Source organism: Ochotona curzoniae, unplaced genomic scaffold (genome assembly GCF_017591425.1).
Source record: "Ochotona curzoniae isolate NIBS_2020 unplaced genomic scaffold, NIBS_Ocur_1.0 contig_43, whole genome shotgun sequence".
In the NCBI taxonomy this organism is placed as follows: domain Eukaryota; kingdom Metazoa; phylum Chordata; class Mammalia; order Lagomorpha; family Ochotonidae; genus Ochotona; species Ochotona curzoniae.
The window spans coordinates 12,187,345-12,203,504 of NW_024466218.1; the positions used below are offsets into that span (position 1 = coordinate 12,187,345).

General features: G+C 39.0%; 1 protein-coding gene across 3 annotated transcripts in view; it reads left to right on the top strand.

The window, feature by feature from the left end:
* The window catches only part of KIAA1328 (KIAA1328 ortholog), a 205,115-nt gene that overhangs the window by 141,430 nt on the left and 47,525 nt on the right, over positions 1-16,160 (top strand). The window contains exon 8 of one of the 3 annotated variants that reach the window (XM_040984919.1): positions 581-688. The exons of the other annotated variants lie outside the window; for them this stretch is intronic. Coding sequence (XP_040840853.1) covers positions 581-688 — 108 coding nt within the window. The remainder of the gene's footprint in view (positions 1-580; positions 689-16,160) is intronic. 3 annotated transcript variants of the gene reach the window in all.

Here is a 16,160-nt window from a genome sequence, read left to right on the forward strand (position 1 = left end):
TGGCCTGGGAAAGCAGCAGAGGATGGCCCAAAACCTTGGGACCCTGCACCCACAGGGAAGACCCAGGGGAAGCTCCTGGCTTCTGGCTTTGGCTCTGCCCAGCTCCGGCCATTGCAACCACTTGGTGAGTGAACAAGTGGATAGAGGATCTTTCTCTCTGTCTCTTCTTCTCTCTGTAAATCTGCCTTTCCAATGAAAATAAATAAATCTTTTTCAAAAATGTTATATTTTTTTAAAATGCTCATTTTTACTCTCATGCTGAAAATGTACTTTCCTAGCAATGAGTATTTAGAATTAGCCATTTATTTTTGACATGTTGGGTTTTAGTTTGAATATCATTGTAAATCAAGCTGCAACAGCATGTTTTTTATTTTACTGCTTTCTCAGGCTTCTCACAGGGAGCTGGATTGGAAGTGGAGCAGTCATACAAACCAGCACATATATGGGATTCTGGTGGTTGCAAGACAAGGATTTAGCCATTGAGTTATCATACTGGAACCAAGAGCATGGTTTTCAAAGGGTTACCATTTAGTTGATCACGCTCTGGAGGGTTAGAAGTTCTCTAAATTTGTTCTTATAGGTTAAGAACTCAAGCTGTGTTTCAGTCAAGAGGGCTGGTTGCTGACAAAGAGCCTACCAAACCCCGAGAACTCAGTCTGGACCTGACTGGGAATGACTCTGGACCCAGGTAAACCTGAAGGCTAAATGAAGGCAGCAATAGTAAAAAACCATAGAAATAGGATGTGCTGGATAAAGTATACACATATGTGTTGGTAGATAGATACTTGTATAGCTTTCTGACCATATGAATAAAAATGTTCTTGTTGGGAAATTTTTTAAAATACAGAAAAAAACTAAAAAGGACAAATCATTCAGCTTTCCTACTGCGCGCTATTTAGCCAACTATGCCTAAATAATTTTTCAACTGAATGTTTTATTTTTAAGATAACATTTTTAATTTACATTATAGTCAAAGGCTTAGCATGCCATTCAATGCAGAGCTCATATAAATATTTGTAAATATTTGTCTGTTGTCAGCTTACTGTATTATACAGGGTTTTGCTATTGTAAATTATGCCTTGAGGAACATTTCTTAAAATACATTTTATAATTTTATTTCCTTGGCATAGATTCCTGTAAATGAAATTACAGTTCAAAAGACATACGAATCTTTTTAAGACTCTTAGATCACATTGCAAAATTGTTTTCTATAAAAGCTAACCAACTCACATCTCCAAACCAGTGTTTAAGAATTTTCTTTTCTGGAAATTTGAGGAATTTGAGGCCACTATTCATTTGAAACCTTTTTTCTTTATTTTCTTCAATTTTAGGACTTTGGCTTCACATATATGAGGAGCCTCAAAAAAAGTTGTAGGAAAGTGCTTATTATGAAAAAACTATCGCATGTGCTTCCAAACTTGTATGCAGAGAAATGAGCTTTTCTTAATTCCATTTTCCCACAAACATTTTGAAATCTTCTTATATTAAAATTACAGATATGCCCCACAGGTCCTTGACGATGTTAATTTTTAAAAATAGTTTTCATTCTTCATATTGTATAATTTCTGTTGATCTGCCCCATGTTCATCAGCTCCTCTGTTGTTTGTTCTATACAAAGAACCAAGGTGATTTTAAGTTTCTGTATTTTTTGGTTCTGGAATTTCCAGTTACATATGGGTATTAAAAACTCCACTAAAGGGCTTATATGCTCATTCCGACACTTGGTCACCTTGGGTTTTACCTCTATTGATTAGTTTTTCTCTTGAGTATTGGTATTGGTCATATTTTCCTATTATTTTGGCCCTTGTGAATGACTCTGGAATTCAGGTATTTCCTATAAACAAGGTTTACAAACAAAACTTTGTTTTGATAACAAACAAGCAGTTTCACTGAATTCAACCTTATTCTTTCTCCCTCAAATAGGTGGCAGTAGAAATGACTGCTTAAGCTGTTTGAGTCTCCTGGCCCAGAGCCTTAGTCCATCAGGGCTGACCTGGCACTGGTTTGGGCCTTGATGCTGGGGCTACTGGAGCCTAGGGGCAACCTAGGTATGAGGCAGGTGTAGAGCCTGGTCTGAGGGCATTGATCTGGAGCCTAGGATCATGGGAACTGACCTGGTACCTAGAGCCATCCGACTGCCCTAGAGTGTTGGTCCATGGGATCAGGCCCAGAGCTTGGGCTTGTAAGTGCAAACCTTAAGATTAATTATATATTTTTCTGGCCTTCAGTCTGGATCTACAGTAGCTAACCTGGTGTCGTGAGTCTTTAGGGTCATCCTAGTTCTGGGCTCTGCTGAAATGGGCCAAATCCTTAAACATACTGGAAAATATGGCCAGAGCAGCGAGTCTGGAAGGTGAGGTTGTCAGGACCAGTTTGTCATTGAGCTGACTGAATGCTTAAGGCTTCGTGGACTGTCCTTGCTCTCTGCTTGTCTAGACCTATTACAAGCCTGGAGCCTAGGGCAACATTGACTATCTTAGCACTGGGAGAGCATAGGGACTGTTTTCACAGCAGCCTGTCTAAAAGCTGGGCAAATAGGCGCAGGCTTCAGGATCTGGTCTGTTGTTGGGAAAGACATGGAATCTGGGAATGTGGTGTGCTGACCCTGTAGGGACTATTCTGGTACTGGACCAGCACCAAGCCTAAGACTGCTAGAATCATCCCAGTACCAGGAACTGCATGATACTGGGGCCTGTCTGGAGCCTAGAGACACTGAAATCAACTTGATGGTAGTATGTACCTGAAGACTGAATCCACCAAGCTGGCCTGAAGTCTAGATCCCATTAGCCTCCAGTAGGTCTGGAAACAGTGTCCTGGGGGTCTGTCTAGCACTGATTTTGACTGGAGCAAGCCCAGTGTTGGGATTTGAAGTGAAGTTCAACACTTACTTTCCTCTTCTTCCAACACGGGGTGGGGGGGGGGGGGCGGGCATCTCTGCCCATTCTGTGCTGCCTATAGATGGGAAGGGAAAATGTAAAACTGATGTAAAACTGTCTTTCCTACCATCTACAATATGTCTTTTATTTCTGAGCTACAACTTTGCTGTAATATCTTACCTGTTCCATTTGCACTGGTAAACGTATTTTCTTACCTGTATAATTATTCAAATAGATGTTTCTGCTATTTGGACATCTTGCTTGTATTCCTCCTCCAACAAGCATTTTGACTGTAATAAATGTTTCTGCTCTTATCTGTTTCTTTCAGTGTTTGTATCCTTATTTCTGAATAGAAGACTTACAGTCATTAAGTATTGATTTTTTTTTTTACTGTTAATAGTGCTGCTATAGCACCATCTCACAGATAACTGTTTTCTCTTCCTCTTTGCCCCCTGCTTCCTGCCCTCCCTCAGGTGGCCTCCTTCCCTTTTCTTCTCTCTTGTAATCCTCTCTATCTCCTCTTCTCTCTAGTAGCACATCTGTATACACACAATTGATTGCCTATCTTGTGTTTTCTCAATATATCTACCTCAAAACATTCATAAGAAGGCCATAGATGTATGCACAGCTGAATTAACAACTTTAGTTTTTATGTAATTATTTTCTATAATATTCAAAAATGACCAATTTAGCACAGAAAGAAGATATTACATAATATATATAATAGTCCATTTTCTTGTTGCTATAAATGAAATATCTGATACCATGTACTCTATCAAAAATGAAGATATTTTATCTTCCAGAAAAATACAAGTTCAAATGCAGTGGAAGGCATTGGTAGTATAGTGGTGAGCGTAGCTGCCTTCCAAATGCAGTGGAAGGCAATGGTTGTGGACAAATAGAGGAAATATCCCAGGGCAAGGCAAGAAACAGAGATAGTGGCTAGGCCCAAACTGAGGCTTTATGAATAACCCTCTTGCAAGATCTCAACAGGCTTCATAAGAGTTACCTTCTGAGTGCACACCCACCATGGTGTGAGGACAATCCTCTCCAGGTCCTGCCTGCTAAAGATTCCACAGCCTCCTAGTAGCATCACCCTGGGCACCATGCCTGTAATTTAGCCTTAAAATGAAATATATTCACAGCCTTATCTTACCAAGTCTTTAATTTGAGCAGCTTTGGGGAGCCTCACAAAGTAATATCTAAATCCCAGTACATGTAAATTCACTCTTCAGTGTGAACTTAAAAATTAAGCAATATTTGGCAAATTAATATGTGAAAAGATAAAATCTTGTTGTAATTTGTAGTTACTCAATATTCAATTAGGGTGAACATTTTCCTACATGTTTATCACCCCTTTGTGTTTCTTCTTTGCAGAATATTCATTGCCTGACTATGTATGCCCATATTTTTTATTTCTAAGGCATTGGATTTCTTTTATTGTTCACATAAGAATTTTTATTACATTTGTTCTAAGTTAAAATATTATTATTATTAATACTATTCATATTTACCTGTACCTCCTTTTAATTGTTATTTCCTTAAAAGCAAAATATTTGACTTGTTTCATATGTAAATCTTTAATAACATAATGATGCATCTCAACCTCTCGCCCTTCCTCCCACCATCGTTCCTTTCTTGTTTTCTTATTTTTCTCTTAATTTTTGTAATGACACATTTTCAGTTTATGTTTTAATCACAAGCTTAACCCTCCACTAAATAAAAAATTCAACAACTAGCAATTGGAAAGATCATTGTTCCTCGGGGCTATAAAAAATAATACTATCTCAGTATAATTTCATGTGCTCTGATGGTCAAAAAATTGTAAAATACTGATAAGCTACATAAGGAAAATAAAATAAAAATATCCATATCTTATCATCTAATCTTAGTATATGATTTCAAGATCTTATTTGTTTATAAATGTTTATACTATATTTTCTGTTTCATAATCCACCTTAAAATTCTTTCAACCTTCAAAACAGTTTAAACATTTCAAGACATATCAAAAAATTATAAGTTGTCTTTATTTCATTCTCTACTCCATTCCCTACCTGCCTTAGTTGAGTTAGTGTTAGCACCCTGAGGTGGATCCTTCAAAAAAGTTCTTTATGCTTATAAAGATATGCAATAGTATATAATAGAGATCATATTGACCACATTATTTTTTTCGCCTAGTAATACTTGCTGGGTTTTTAAATCAAGATCTAGAGCTGTGGTAAGCAGAATAATTGTACCTCAAAGATGGCTATGTTCTAATCCCAGGACTCTACAAAAGTGTTGTCTTACATGGCAATGTGATTTTATAATACAATCAAAGAAACAGATGTTGAGATGAGATTATCTTGAATTATCTGAGTGGGCCTAATTTAATCAGACAAGTTCTTAAAAGTATTGAACCTTTCTCACTGGGTCAGAAGTGAGAGAATAGAAGGAAAGATTACAAGTGTGAAAACTTCCACCTGCTAGCTGCCTGTAAAGACAGAAGAAGGAGGTCAAAGCTGAGAAGATTGTGAAATAGGGTAAGGACATGTTTAAACAGGTGGAGAATCATTAGCCACGTGAAGCAGAGAGGGCACATTCCAGGAAATAGGAGAGGACAGACCAGTGGCAGAGAGGCACCTAGAGACTGACAGGCCTGGGAAAGCAATGGCGATAACAGTATAATGTTGCAGTGACCAGATACTCAAGTGACAGTCAGCGAGCTGTGATCTGGTCTCCCCTGGTGGCAAGAGCTCCGCCAGCAGCCAAATGGGAAGGAGAGGTCACCGGGAGCTCAACAGGTGAACCCAGACAAAGAACTGCCCATCCTGCTGATTTCAGGAGCAGAGAGAACAGCAGAGCTCAAACAGGTTGTGCAAGAATAAGATGGATTTCACAGCCCCAGACCCCCACCAGAATCGCATTGGGCCATTTTGTGTATTGTGGCAAAAACTGTGGAATGGGACTGTGCATGCACTAAGCTGGGAGCAAACTCATTTCTGTCTCAGTGCATTATATACCAACAGGGCATCCTTCAGGTTCCACCCAAAATAGTCTGAGTAGCCCCCAGACCTGATAGCCAGCAACAGATCCAGAACTCCAGCAGTGGTGCATCAGATGCCATTTTGTACAGAATGGCAAAAACTTTGAGAATGCAGGGACAACAGTGAGCTGTGCATGCACTGAGCTGGGAGCAAAGTCACTTCCAGCTCAGTGCATTGCACTGGTCCCACAAGGAAAATAATACTAACTTTGGCATCCTATGGGCCAAAATAGGTCCAAGTGGCCCTCAGACCTAATGGCCAGCAGATTCCTGCAAGATCATTACTACCAAAAACCTAATTATTTAGGACACCTGGGAACTGCTTGAACCAGAAGTGAGAGAAAGGTTATAAAAACAACGGTGCAGCCATAGTACAGGATCACAGGAGGTTAAAAGTGGTGAGCCAGGAGGTGGGGTTATAAAGACTGTGGTAGAAGTCTAACACAGGAGCCCAGACCTGAAACTCGCTGGAGAGAGTGGCACAAGTGACTGCAAACAAAAAAATCTGGTGCCAACCACAATAAGTAAAATTGAACTGTAGGCCTGTGGGTTGACACAGCTTAGAAAACTGCCCTAAGGAGAAGAATCTGCTAACCAGAAGTACAGTGACTAAGAGCGAAAGGAGACACAGAGGCACAATGAATATTACTGCAGACTCCCATGCAAAGGAGCAAAAACCTTTGCCAGCCTCAGAGTTAACTTAGGAATACATCATGGAAATGGGGATTAGCAACAAGAACATACGGGAGTTCAAGAAATTTAAGGAATATGTCACACAGAAAATAGCAGCACTGAAACAAAATCAAGCAGAATTATTAGCAATGAAGGACACAATGGAGCAAATTAAAACTTCAGTGGAAAGTCTCCATAGTAGAATGATTAAGGCAGAATAAAGAATCTCAGAATTGGAAGATATTTCTTGTCACAATGGGAAGCAGTCAAAAAGCTGGAAGCAGAGCTGGGTCAAGCTAAAATAAAAGGTTTCAAGAATTAGGAGGTCATTAGCTAAGGAATGAAAGTAGCCTCCAGAAGACAAGGAATAATAATCCTCAACCATCAAGGAAATGGCAAGCAATGGAAAGCTGCCAGCTACCTGAGCAATCAGGGAAACAGTGCTGTGCTTAGATCCTTGTGAAACGAACACGGTCCTGCCTGTGACACCTGTATGCTAGCTGGTGGCATCAGTGTTACACTTCTGACCAGCAAACCTGTAGAGCAGACATCTAAGCTGAATTCCAGTTCATTATTTAGTATAAATCCATAATAAGCAGGATCTGTACCTTTTTACCCTAGCTTATCCAGAACTACTACTGTTGATGAAATTCTAAATTATTTCGTGTTTTTTACCACTGCACACAACAATATAAGAAGTATGACTACACATATGTTGTTAGGTTTTGATACTTCAGTTTCTTTAGGATAAATCCCTAAAAATGAAGTTGCCATTGTCAGGGGTTACTTTTACAGAAGGTTATTTTTATATCATTCACACTTGTAATAAAGCCTACTAGTTTTCTTTACCAAAAGATGGTTATTTATTGTAATAATATAGGGGAAGAAATCGGTATCTGTCTGTAGGGGTAGATTTAGAGAGAGAAGAAGGAAATCCCAAACTCTATGGAATTATATCAAAATAATTATTTTTTTAAACTACAGTAATTCATACTCTCACTTGCAGTTCTTAAAATTTGCTTTTACTGCTGGTCAGGTAGGTGTAATAAGTGCTTTGGAGATTACTGCTACAGCTGAAGACATGAACAGTGCCATAAGGTTTTGGGACATCTAGACATGCATGCCCTAAATTGTATCCCAACATGCCTCTAATAAGATGACCTTTTATAATGTTATTATTGGAAGTGCTGGAAGAAACCATAGCAACTATTTCCAAGGTCTGACAGTCATTGGAAAGCCAAGAATTCTCATTCAGTAATCTTTCAGTTTTTTAATAGACAAAAAGAAGAAAGTGAATTTGATGTCTCCTTGATTCAGCTGGCTATGGAAATGAAGTTGTTTGCCTTCACCCCAGGGAGAGTGAGACCCCTAGGGACACACTGGGCTGCCCTGAGCAGCCTCTGTAAAATTACTGCAGCACAGTCACCTGCTGGTTTTAGAACATATCATCAAGAACTGTTATGGGAATGACCCTTTTTCTACCTTTTCAGGCTCTTTGATTTTAACAGTAGACCTCCCCAGACAGAATTTAATGTTAAGCTAAATTTTGTTTATCTGGAAACTTAAATTATGTTGGTATTAAAAAATACTGTGTGTATTTAAAATATTAAACTTACTCAAGTGAGGCATTAAGAATTTGGAACTAAAATAAATGAGATAATGAGAAAGTGAAAAACATATTTTTTATAATTAACAGCTCATTTTGAGTTAATTATATACAATTACCAAAATCTAATTGCAATCTATTTTCTATTATCTGTGGGAAGAATCACAGGCAAGGGAGCTTACAACGCTGCCTTCCTGCCTAAATGCTATAGAGTGAAAATAAATAATCTGTGAGGCCTAATGACAAATCCGAGGGCACAGCTGAGCCAAACCATTGGAAGATAATTATCACATGAAAGATGGTAATGACTTAAAAAGCCACAAGCAACCTGATTGTTTACAGGTCTCTGTTCTGTTTTCTAGTTGGTTTGTTTGGTGTTTGCTTATTGGCTAGGCTAAGATAACTCATTAACAACTTTTCAGTTGTGTGTAAGCCTAAAAATCTGTCCATCCCTATACTTTTATTAAATACTGAGCAACTCAGCAAACATTTATGTTAAATACAAATTATAAAAAGAGAAAGCCTTACTCAGTGCTTCCATGGATGTTGAAAGCTACCACATAGATGTTTGAGGAGCTGCAAATTCTGTTAACAGCGGAGTAAGGGAAGTCTACAGGTGTTTTTTATGCAGAGTGTACAGGCTGCCAAAGAAACACAAAGGAAAGATTTCTCCAAGAGCTAATATCTGAGTTTAAGTCCTGAAACATAGGATAGAATTTTGAAAGGCCGGGGCTTTCTGGTACCATTCTGTCTCCTCATCTGCTCTTAAGGCTCTTAAGGCTCTGCAATAAGCCCCATCCCCATTACCTACAATTACACAGACTTTCACTGCATCTGCAAAATAATTTCACAGTAGCATCTAGATTAGTATTTGGGAACTTAAGCCTAACCAAATTCATGTGTAAATAGCAACATCACAACTCATCCTTGTCATGTTAGCACCCTTATTATTTTTAATAAACCATATTCAGCTTCTAAATAAATAGGATGAAAAGCCATACTTCTACCAATCATCTTGCATCCGAGTGAAAATGCACTAACCTCTTTCCCACACAAGAGAGTGCATTTTTGCTCTTCTACATGAAAACTCTACAACCAGAAAACTGATATGAGAAGACAACTTAGTGTGTCTTATGTTATACTAAAACCAGGATGAGAAACTGAAGAAAAATGATATATGATTAGTACATTTGTAATGTATTCATAGCATAGTAAGTACTTTTGACAGTTAACACTCCTTATTTCTGCAGCTGGCGCCCTGGCCTTGACTGATACTTATACTCTCTTCCACTGCTCATTCTATATTCCCTTTGCCATTAGCTACAATGTCAATAGTAATTTGCTGAAGTCATCCAAACCTTGATTCCTGCAGAAGCTAGACTTAATAATCCTACCTGAATTGGGTTGTTGTTGTTTCCCATCAACTACAATCACAGGACCTTGTGTCTCCTAATAGAAACATTTGTATTTTAAAAACTAGCCCAATAGAACCTAGAGTCATTGGGAAGAGGAACAAAAATTTAGCTAGCAGATTGCTAGGGGTAATAGTGAATTCATTCCTGTTTCCACTGTTTTTTTCTTGGACCTGTGACTCCTAGCTATAGAAAAACCATTCCTGTGTACTGGGCAATGATCTAGAGCACCCTAGACACCTTCTCCCCAATTCTACAAGGCATTGCCCCTTAACTGTCATTGAGTCTTCAAAAAGATCATTTCATTATTCTCAAAGCACCTGCCTCATGATAAGCACAGATTGGTTGCCATACTGCATTTCTCAAGCAAACTTCTTCATCAAAAGCAGTGCTGGATGAAACACTGACAGGGACAAAAGTGTTCCGTAAATCCATGCATGGATGGCAATTTTGGCAGAACCATTATGTTCTGAAAAACCCATTTTGAGAGTGCCTATTCCTACCCTGTGGCACCAACATCTCATATGGGCACCAGTTTGTGTCCCCGCATCCCCACCTCCCATCCAGCTCCCTGCTTATGACCTGGAAAAGCAGCAGAGGATGGGCCAAGGCCTTGGTACCCTGCACCCATGTGGGAAACCTGAAAGAAGCTCCTTGGCTCCAACTGCAGACCAGTTCAGTTCTAGCTTTGCATCTACTTGGGGAGTGAACTGGTAGATGGATGGCCTCTTTTCCTGCCTCTTCTTCTCTCTCTCTGCAAAATCTGCCTTTCAAACAATAGAATCTTTCTAAAAAGACACAAAGAGAACTTAAGCCATAGATAGCTTTGCTGATAAGTTTTACTAGACATTTGAATTTAAGAAGGTATAATAACACTTCACACATATTCTTACGAATAATTTGAAGACAGATGGAATACTTTCAAATTCATTTTGAGGCTACTATTATGGTGATAAACATTATAAAAATAAGCCACTGCCTGCCAATATCTCTTTAAAGGTCAACACAAAAATCCTTAACAAAATATTGAGCCCAGCAGTATATAAAAAAGGTAATATTTTGCAACTAAGCAGGTTTATCTAAGAATGTAAGATGGGTTATCCCTAGAAAATCATGCACTTTTACCATCTCAAACTAGAAAAAAAAAAAGATCATCTCAAAAATGCAGAAAAAGTATTTGACAATGGTCAGCATTCTTTAGTGAAAACTGTATCTTAGTACACCAGTAAGAGATGTGTACTTCCTTTTGGGCATCTATAAAAAATATTAGTTGAGGTATTTTGTAGGGCAGGCATTGGCCACAGCAGTGAGAATGCCATTGGGGAGGCCCACCTTCCATGGAATGCCTAGGTTGGATCCTGGCTCCTCTGCTTCTGATTCATCTTCCTACTGATGCATACCTAGAGGCAGCAGGTTCAAGTACTTGGGTCCCTGGCACTCATGAGAGAGACCCAGCATGTTCCACTCTGGCTCTGGCAAGCATTGGAACACTGAATCAGCAGAGAAGGGATTTTTGTCTCTATGCCTCTAATAAAATAAATAAAATTTTTTCATAAAACCAAACTTGTGGTGAAACACCAAAATACGTTCCATGAAGACAGGAAACAAGGCAAGAATGTTCAATCTTCAGTTCAGGGTTGTACTAGAAGTCCTTGAGAATGGAATAACACCAAGAACATGAAATACAAGGCTATATATTTGAAAGGAAATAAAATTTTTAATTTGCATATGTTGTAATTGTCACATATGTAATTCACTTATGCTCAATTGACTTTGAAAGAAGTCTACAAAAAGTTACTGGAAGTACTAGCTTTAACAAGGTTGTAGCAAACAAGGCAAATAAATAAAGAGTTATTTGTTTTTATTACAAAGTCAGATATATAGAAAGGAGGAGAGATAGAGAGGAAGATCTTCCTTCAGCTGATTAATTTCCCCAAGTGAGCACAACGGCCAGTGCTGTGCTGATCCGAAGCTAGGAGCCAGGAACTTCCTCCAGGTCTCCCACATGGGTGCAGGATCCCAAGGCTTTGGGCCATCCTCAACTCCTTTCCCAGGCCACAGGCAGGGAGCTGGTTGGGAAGTGGAGCTGCCGGGACTAGAACCGGCACCCATATGGGATCCCAGTGTGTTCAAGACGAGGACTTTAGCCTCTAGGCCACAGCACCGGGCCCATGGTGAATAAATAAATGATAAACTAGTAATAGATAGTTGGAAGTTAAAAATTTTTTAAAGGCATACATATTTATAATTAAATAGCATATAATACTAAGGAGCAGAATTTCCCATCAGTATAACAACTGTAGACTGAAAACTACAAATCAGTGCTGGGATAAAGAAAGCCTAAATAAATGGAGAGAAAGATCATGTTCATGAGTGGGAAAAAAAGTATAATTAAGATGTCATTTCTCTTCCAGGTTCATTTAGTTTCAGTAGAATCTCAAATTCCCAGCAGCTTTTTTTGGACACTTGAGGCATATCCTAAAATTTAGGTGGAAATTCAAAGGACCTGAAACAGTCAATATAATTAAAGAAAAAAAAAAGATAAACTTCAAGCACACTATATAATTTCCAGAATTATTGTAAAATCATAGGAACAGAGTACAGTAATGGCATAGTAAACACGTAGATTAGTAGAGCGGAGTAGAAATTCCAGAAGTCTCAAACATTTTTTTTAAAGATGTATTTTTATTATTTTTTTATTGGAAAGGCAGATATACAGAGAGGAGAGACAGAGAGGAAGATCTTCCGTCCCATGATTCACTCCCCAAGTGAGCCGCAACGGCTGATACTATGCCGATCCGAAGCCAGGAGCCTCTTCCGGGTCTCCCACGCGGGTGCAGGGTCCCAAAGCTTTGGGCCGTCCTTGGCTGCTTTCCTGGGCCACAGGCAGGGAGCTGGAAGGGAATCGGGGCTGCCGGGATTAGAACCGGCGCCCATATGGGATCCCGGGTGTGCAAGGCGAGAACTTAACCACTTGCGCCACCGCGCTGGGCCAAACATTTTTAATCAATTAATTTTTTTAAGAAGATGCCACTATAATTTAGTGGGGAAATATGTGATTCAAAATAAGTGAATCATTGAGGTATTTTTTTAAGTCTTTGATTCCTAACTAATACACTATATAAAAATTAACTCACAGTTTATCATCAATTTAAATATATAAGGTAAAAACTATTAAAATGGGGGCCTGGGCGATGACTCAATTGGTCAGTCCTCCACCTGCAAGCACCAGCATTCCATATGAGCGCCAGCTTGTGTCTTTGCTGCTCCACATCCCATCCAGCTCCATGCTTTTGCCCTGGGAAAGCACTGAAGGATGACCCAGGATCTTAGGACCCTGCACCCACGTGGAAGACCTGGAGGGAGGTACTGGCTCCTGGCTTCAGATCCACTCAGCTCTGCTGTTGTGGCCACTTGGGGAGTGAACCAATGGACAGAAGATCTTTCTCTGTCTCTCCTCTCTGTAAATTTATGTTTCCAATCAAAGTCAATAAATTTTAAAAATTATAAAAATGTATTTTAAGGAAACATTAAAAGGAATCTTTGCAAGCAAAAGTCACAAATCATACCATGATAAGTGCTGGTGAGAGTAAAGAATGTGGAATTCTTATATATTGCTGGTGGGAATGGAAAATGGTAAACCCATTTAAAAAACAATTGGGTGTTTTTAGGTAAAACAAAACTTATCTTTTACCCACCACTCTTTCTCCTTGATATATTCTCAGAAGAAATGGAAATATAACGGTGCTTCAAAAGTCACATGGAAAAGTAGGATTAAAAGTTGTTTGTTCATTGGTTTTTGGTTTTAGAATCAATCTTTTGATGGAGTAAATAATCCAAGTTGCAGTAACATTCTGCACTTCCATGCACAGCTATAGGTGCTGCTCACCCAGGTCAGAGGTGAAGGCTGTGAGGGAAGCAGGAAGGTTGGACGCATTAATTTCTTCCTCCTTTCTAGTGTGGAATTAAGAGAGCTTCTGAAGTTGATGAAACACAAAACAAAGGGTTCAATATGTTATTGAAGCATATCCAGGTAACTAACAGACTTTCAGCGATGTAAGTGGCAAACAGAAAAAGAGAAGGGAAAAGTCAGAGCTAAATACTTTTCTAAATACAGGTACTCTTTAAAGTGCTTAATTAGGATTTAGAAGATTATATATAATACATGGCACCGTCGCCGAAAAACCTAAAACAGAAACAAATGGGAGTAAAATGGAGCTTAGGGCAGAAAAGTTTTGATTTTCACTAATAGAGTATTTCAGTGTTCAAATTTCTAATCATGCACATATCACTTAGCTTAAAAATAATTTTTTACAAAAAAATTAGCATCAGTTCATTTTTTATAGGATTTATCAATTAAACGATAAGAAGTATAGTAGAAAACTGCTCAGAATTTATGTACTTATTTGGAAGGCAGAGGGACAAAGTGGGAGGAAAGAAGGAAGGAAAAAAATTCCATCTGCTGATTTACTCTCCACATGCTCAGAGCTGCCCGGGTGGGGCCAGGCTGTAGCCAGAAGCCAAGAACTCCATCTGGGTCTCCCACATGAGTGTCAGGGATCAAGGGCCTTGAGCCATTATATGCTGACTTCCAGTCACTATAGCAGAAGCCTGGATCAAAAACAGGCGAGCCAGGAATTGAACTGACACTGTGATATGGAATAAGTGTGCCTCAAAGAGACAGTGCCACAACACCAAACCCAGGGGAAAAAAGAAATCTGGATTTTGCAAAGCCATTTGAATAAAGCCCTATAGGCAAGGAAAAATAAATTAAAAGTTTGTATCTTGGGTTATAAGACTTCATGCTTGGAGGCCTTTGACTCGAAAGATACTTAAACTGATTTTCCCCCTTACTTATTCTGGTAGAGTTTGAGGCAGTAGGATGGCTTTTTGCTGTATGTTCCAAGGTTTTGTCATCCATCATCGTATATTCTTTGTAACTCCAGTGTGGACTTATTGGGAGGTTAATACAGGAAACAGGGCTTGGCCAATCAAGTAAGATACCATTCAGATGCCTGTATCCCATGTCAGAGTACCTGGATGCAGGCCCCAGCTCTGCTGAGAATTCCCTAATGCACACTCGGGGAGGCAGCAGTAAGAGTTCAAGTATTTGGATGCCTGCTGCTTCTACAGGAGGCCTTGATGAAGCTGCTAGATTCTGGCCCTCAACATCTGGCCCAGCCCTAGCTGTTGTGACCTTTTGGAGAGTGAACCAGTGGATACAATCTCAATCAATCAATCAATCAATCAATCTCTCTCTCTCTCTCTCTCTCTCTCTTTCTGTGTGTGTGTGTCTTTGTGTCCATCTATGAATTCGAGCAGCTTTAAGAAAAAAATATTTAGTTTGGAAATAACTAGAGAAGATCCTTCCAACATCAGGTTATGCTTTTGTGAAAGACTTAATGTCCTGCTGTAACGTGACTGATGTTCAGTTCACAGTTTATTATGATATTATCATTGTCTTTAGTAGATTGTGTGTGTGTGTGTGTGTGTGTGTGTGTGTGTCCTTTAGGACCACTAGAGATTCAAGTAGTATTCCAGCTTCCCTTGCCTTGTGGAGCAGGAATGTGCTGTCTGAAGTCAACTAGGATGAGTCATAGTTCATAATGCCATGGTTGCATCTTTTGAGCAATGTAAAAAGAACCTGCATCTCCAAATGAGTTAACATAATATGCTGTCATATTTTTTTTGGCTGAGTGGTTAGAGTGGCTAATATATATTATATATTCATATTCAGGAACCCCTTGCTCCACTTATCTCCAATAAGCAATAATTCAGCATCACACCTAACCTAGATGATTGTTTTAAAACAACACTGCATAGGCATGGAAGCCTTTTAACCCAGAAACCTCAGCAAAGGCCAGTTTCAAACTGCAACATTGTAACAGTAAGGTTCATTTAGTAACTGTAATAATTCAGTGGAGCAAACGTTCTGTGGAGAAAGAAAAAAACACACACATGCAAAGGACTGTCCTTGTATAAATTATATATAACTATTAAGGTAGCTTGATTGATTTCCTTTAAAACTAGTCACACTAGTAATAAAAGGCTCTAACTGTATTCATATTCTGGAGCTTTAGTTACTCTCAGAGTGTTCCCAGTCAAAAGAATATCAGAGCATGGCCCGTCCAAGTAACAAGTCTGTGATTTTTCTAGCTCAAAACTGACTACTCTAATTATGGGTCCCTCCAGGTGTTTTCTTTGAGTCCCTGTAAAATGGATTTTTCTTCCTCTTTTTCCCAGTCTTTTTATTACATTCTCATTTATGTTCAGTGGATGAGATTCCATCAATAGAAATCATTGACCAAGACAAACAAACAATAGGTGTATATTTACCAAAAACTGCCTGCTCGCAGTGGCCACGAGCCAGTTCTGGTGTCCAGTGTTGGAAAATACTGTGTGTTCTGATGTCATGTTGAATGTGTGAAAACATGAAAGGTCATATAGCATACTTTATAAAAGGTTTTTATAAGTATGTCATTGATTATAAGTGTCACATAGCAACTCAATTCTGAAGTGATATTATAATTATCACTGGAGAGAGGTTTTTAAGCTGTTTGGACCATACA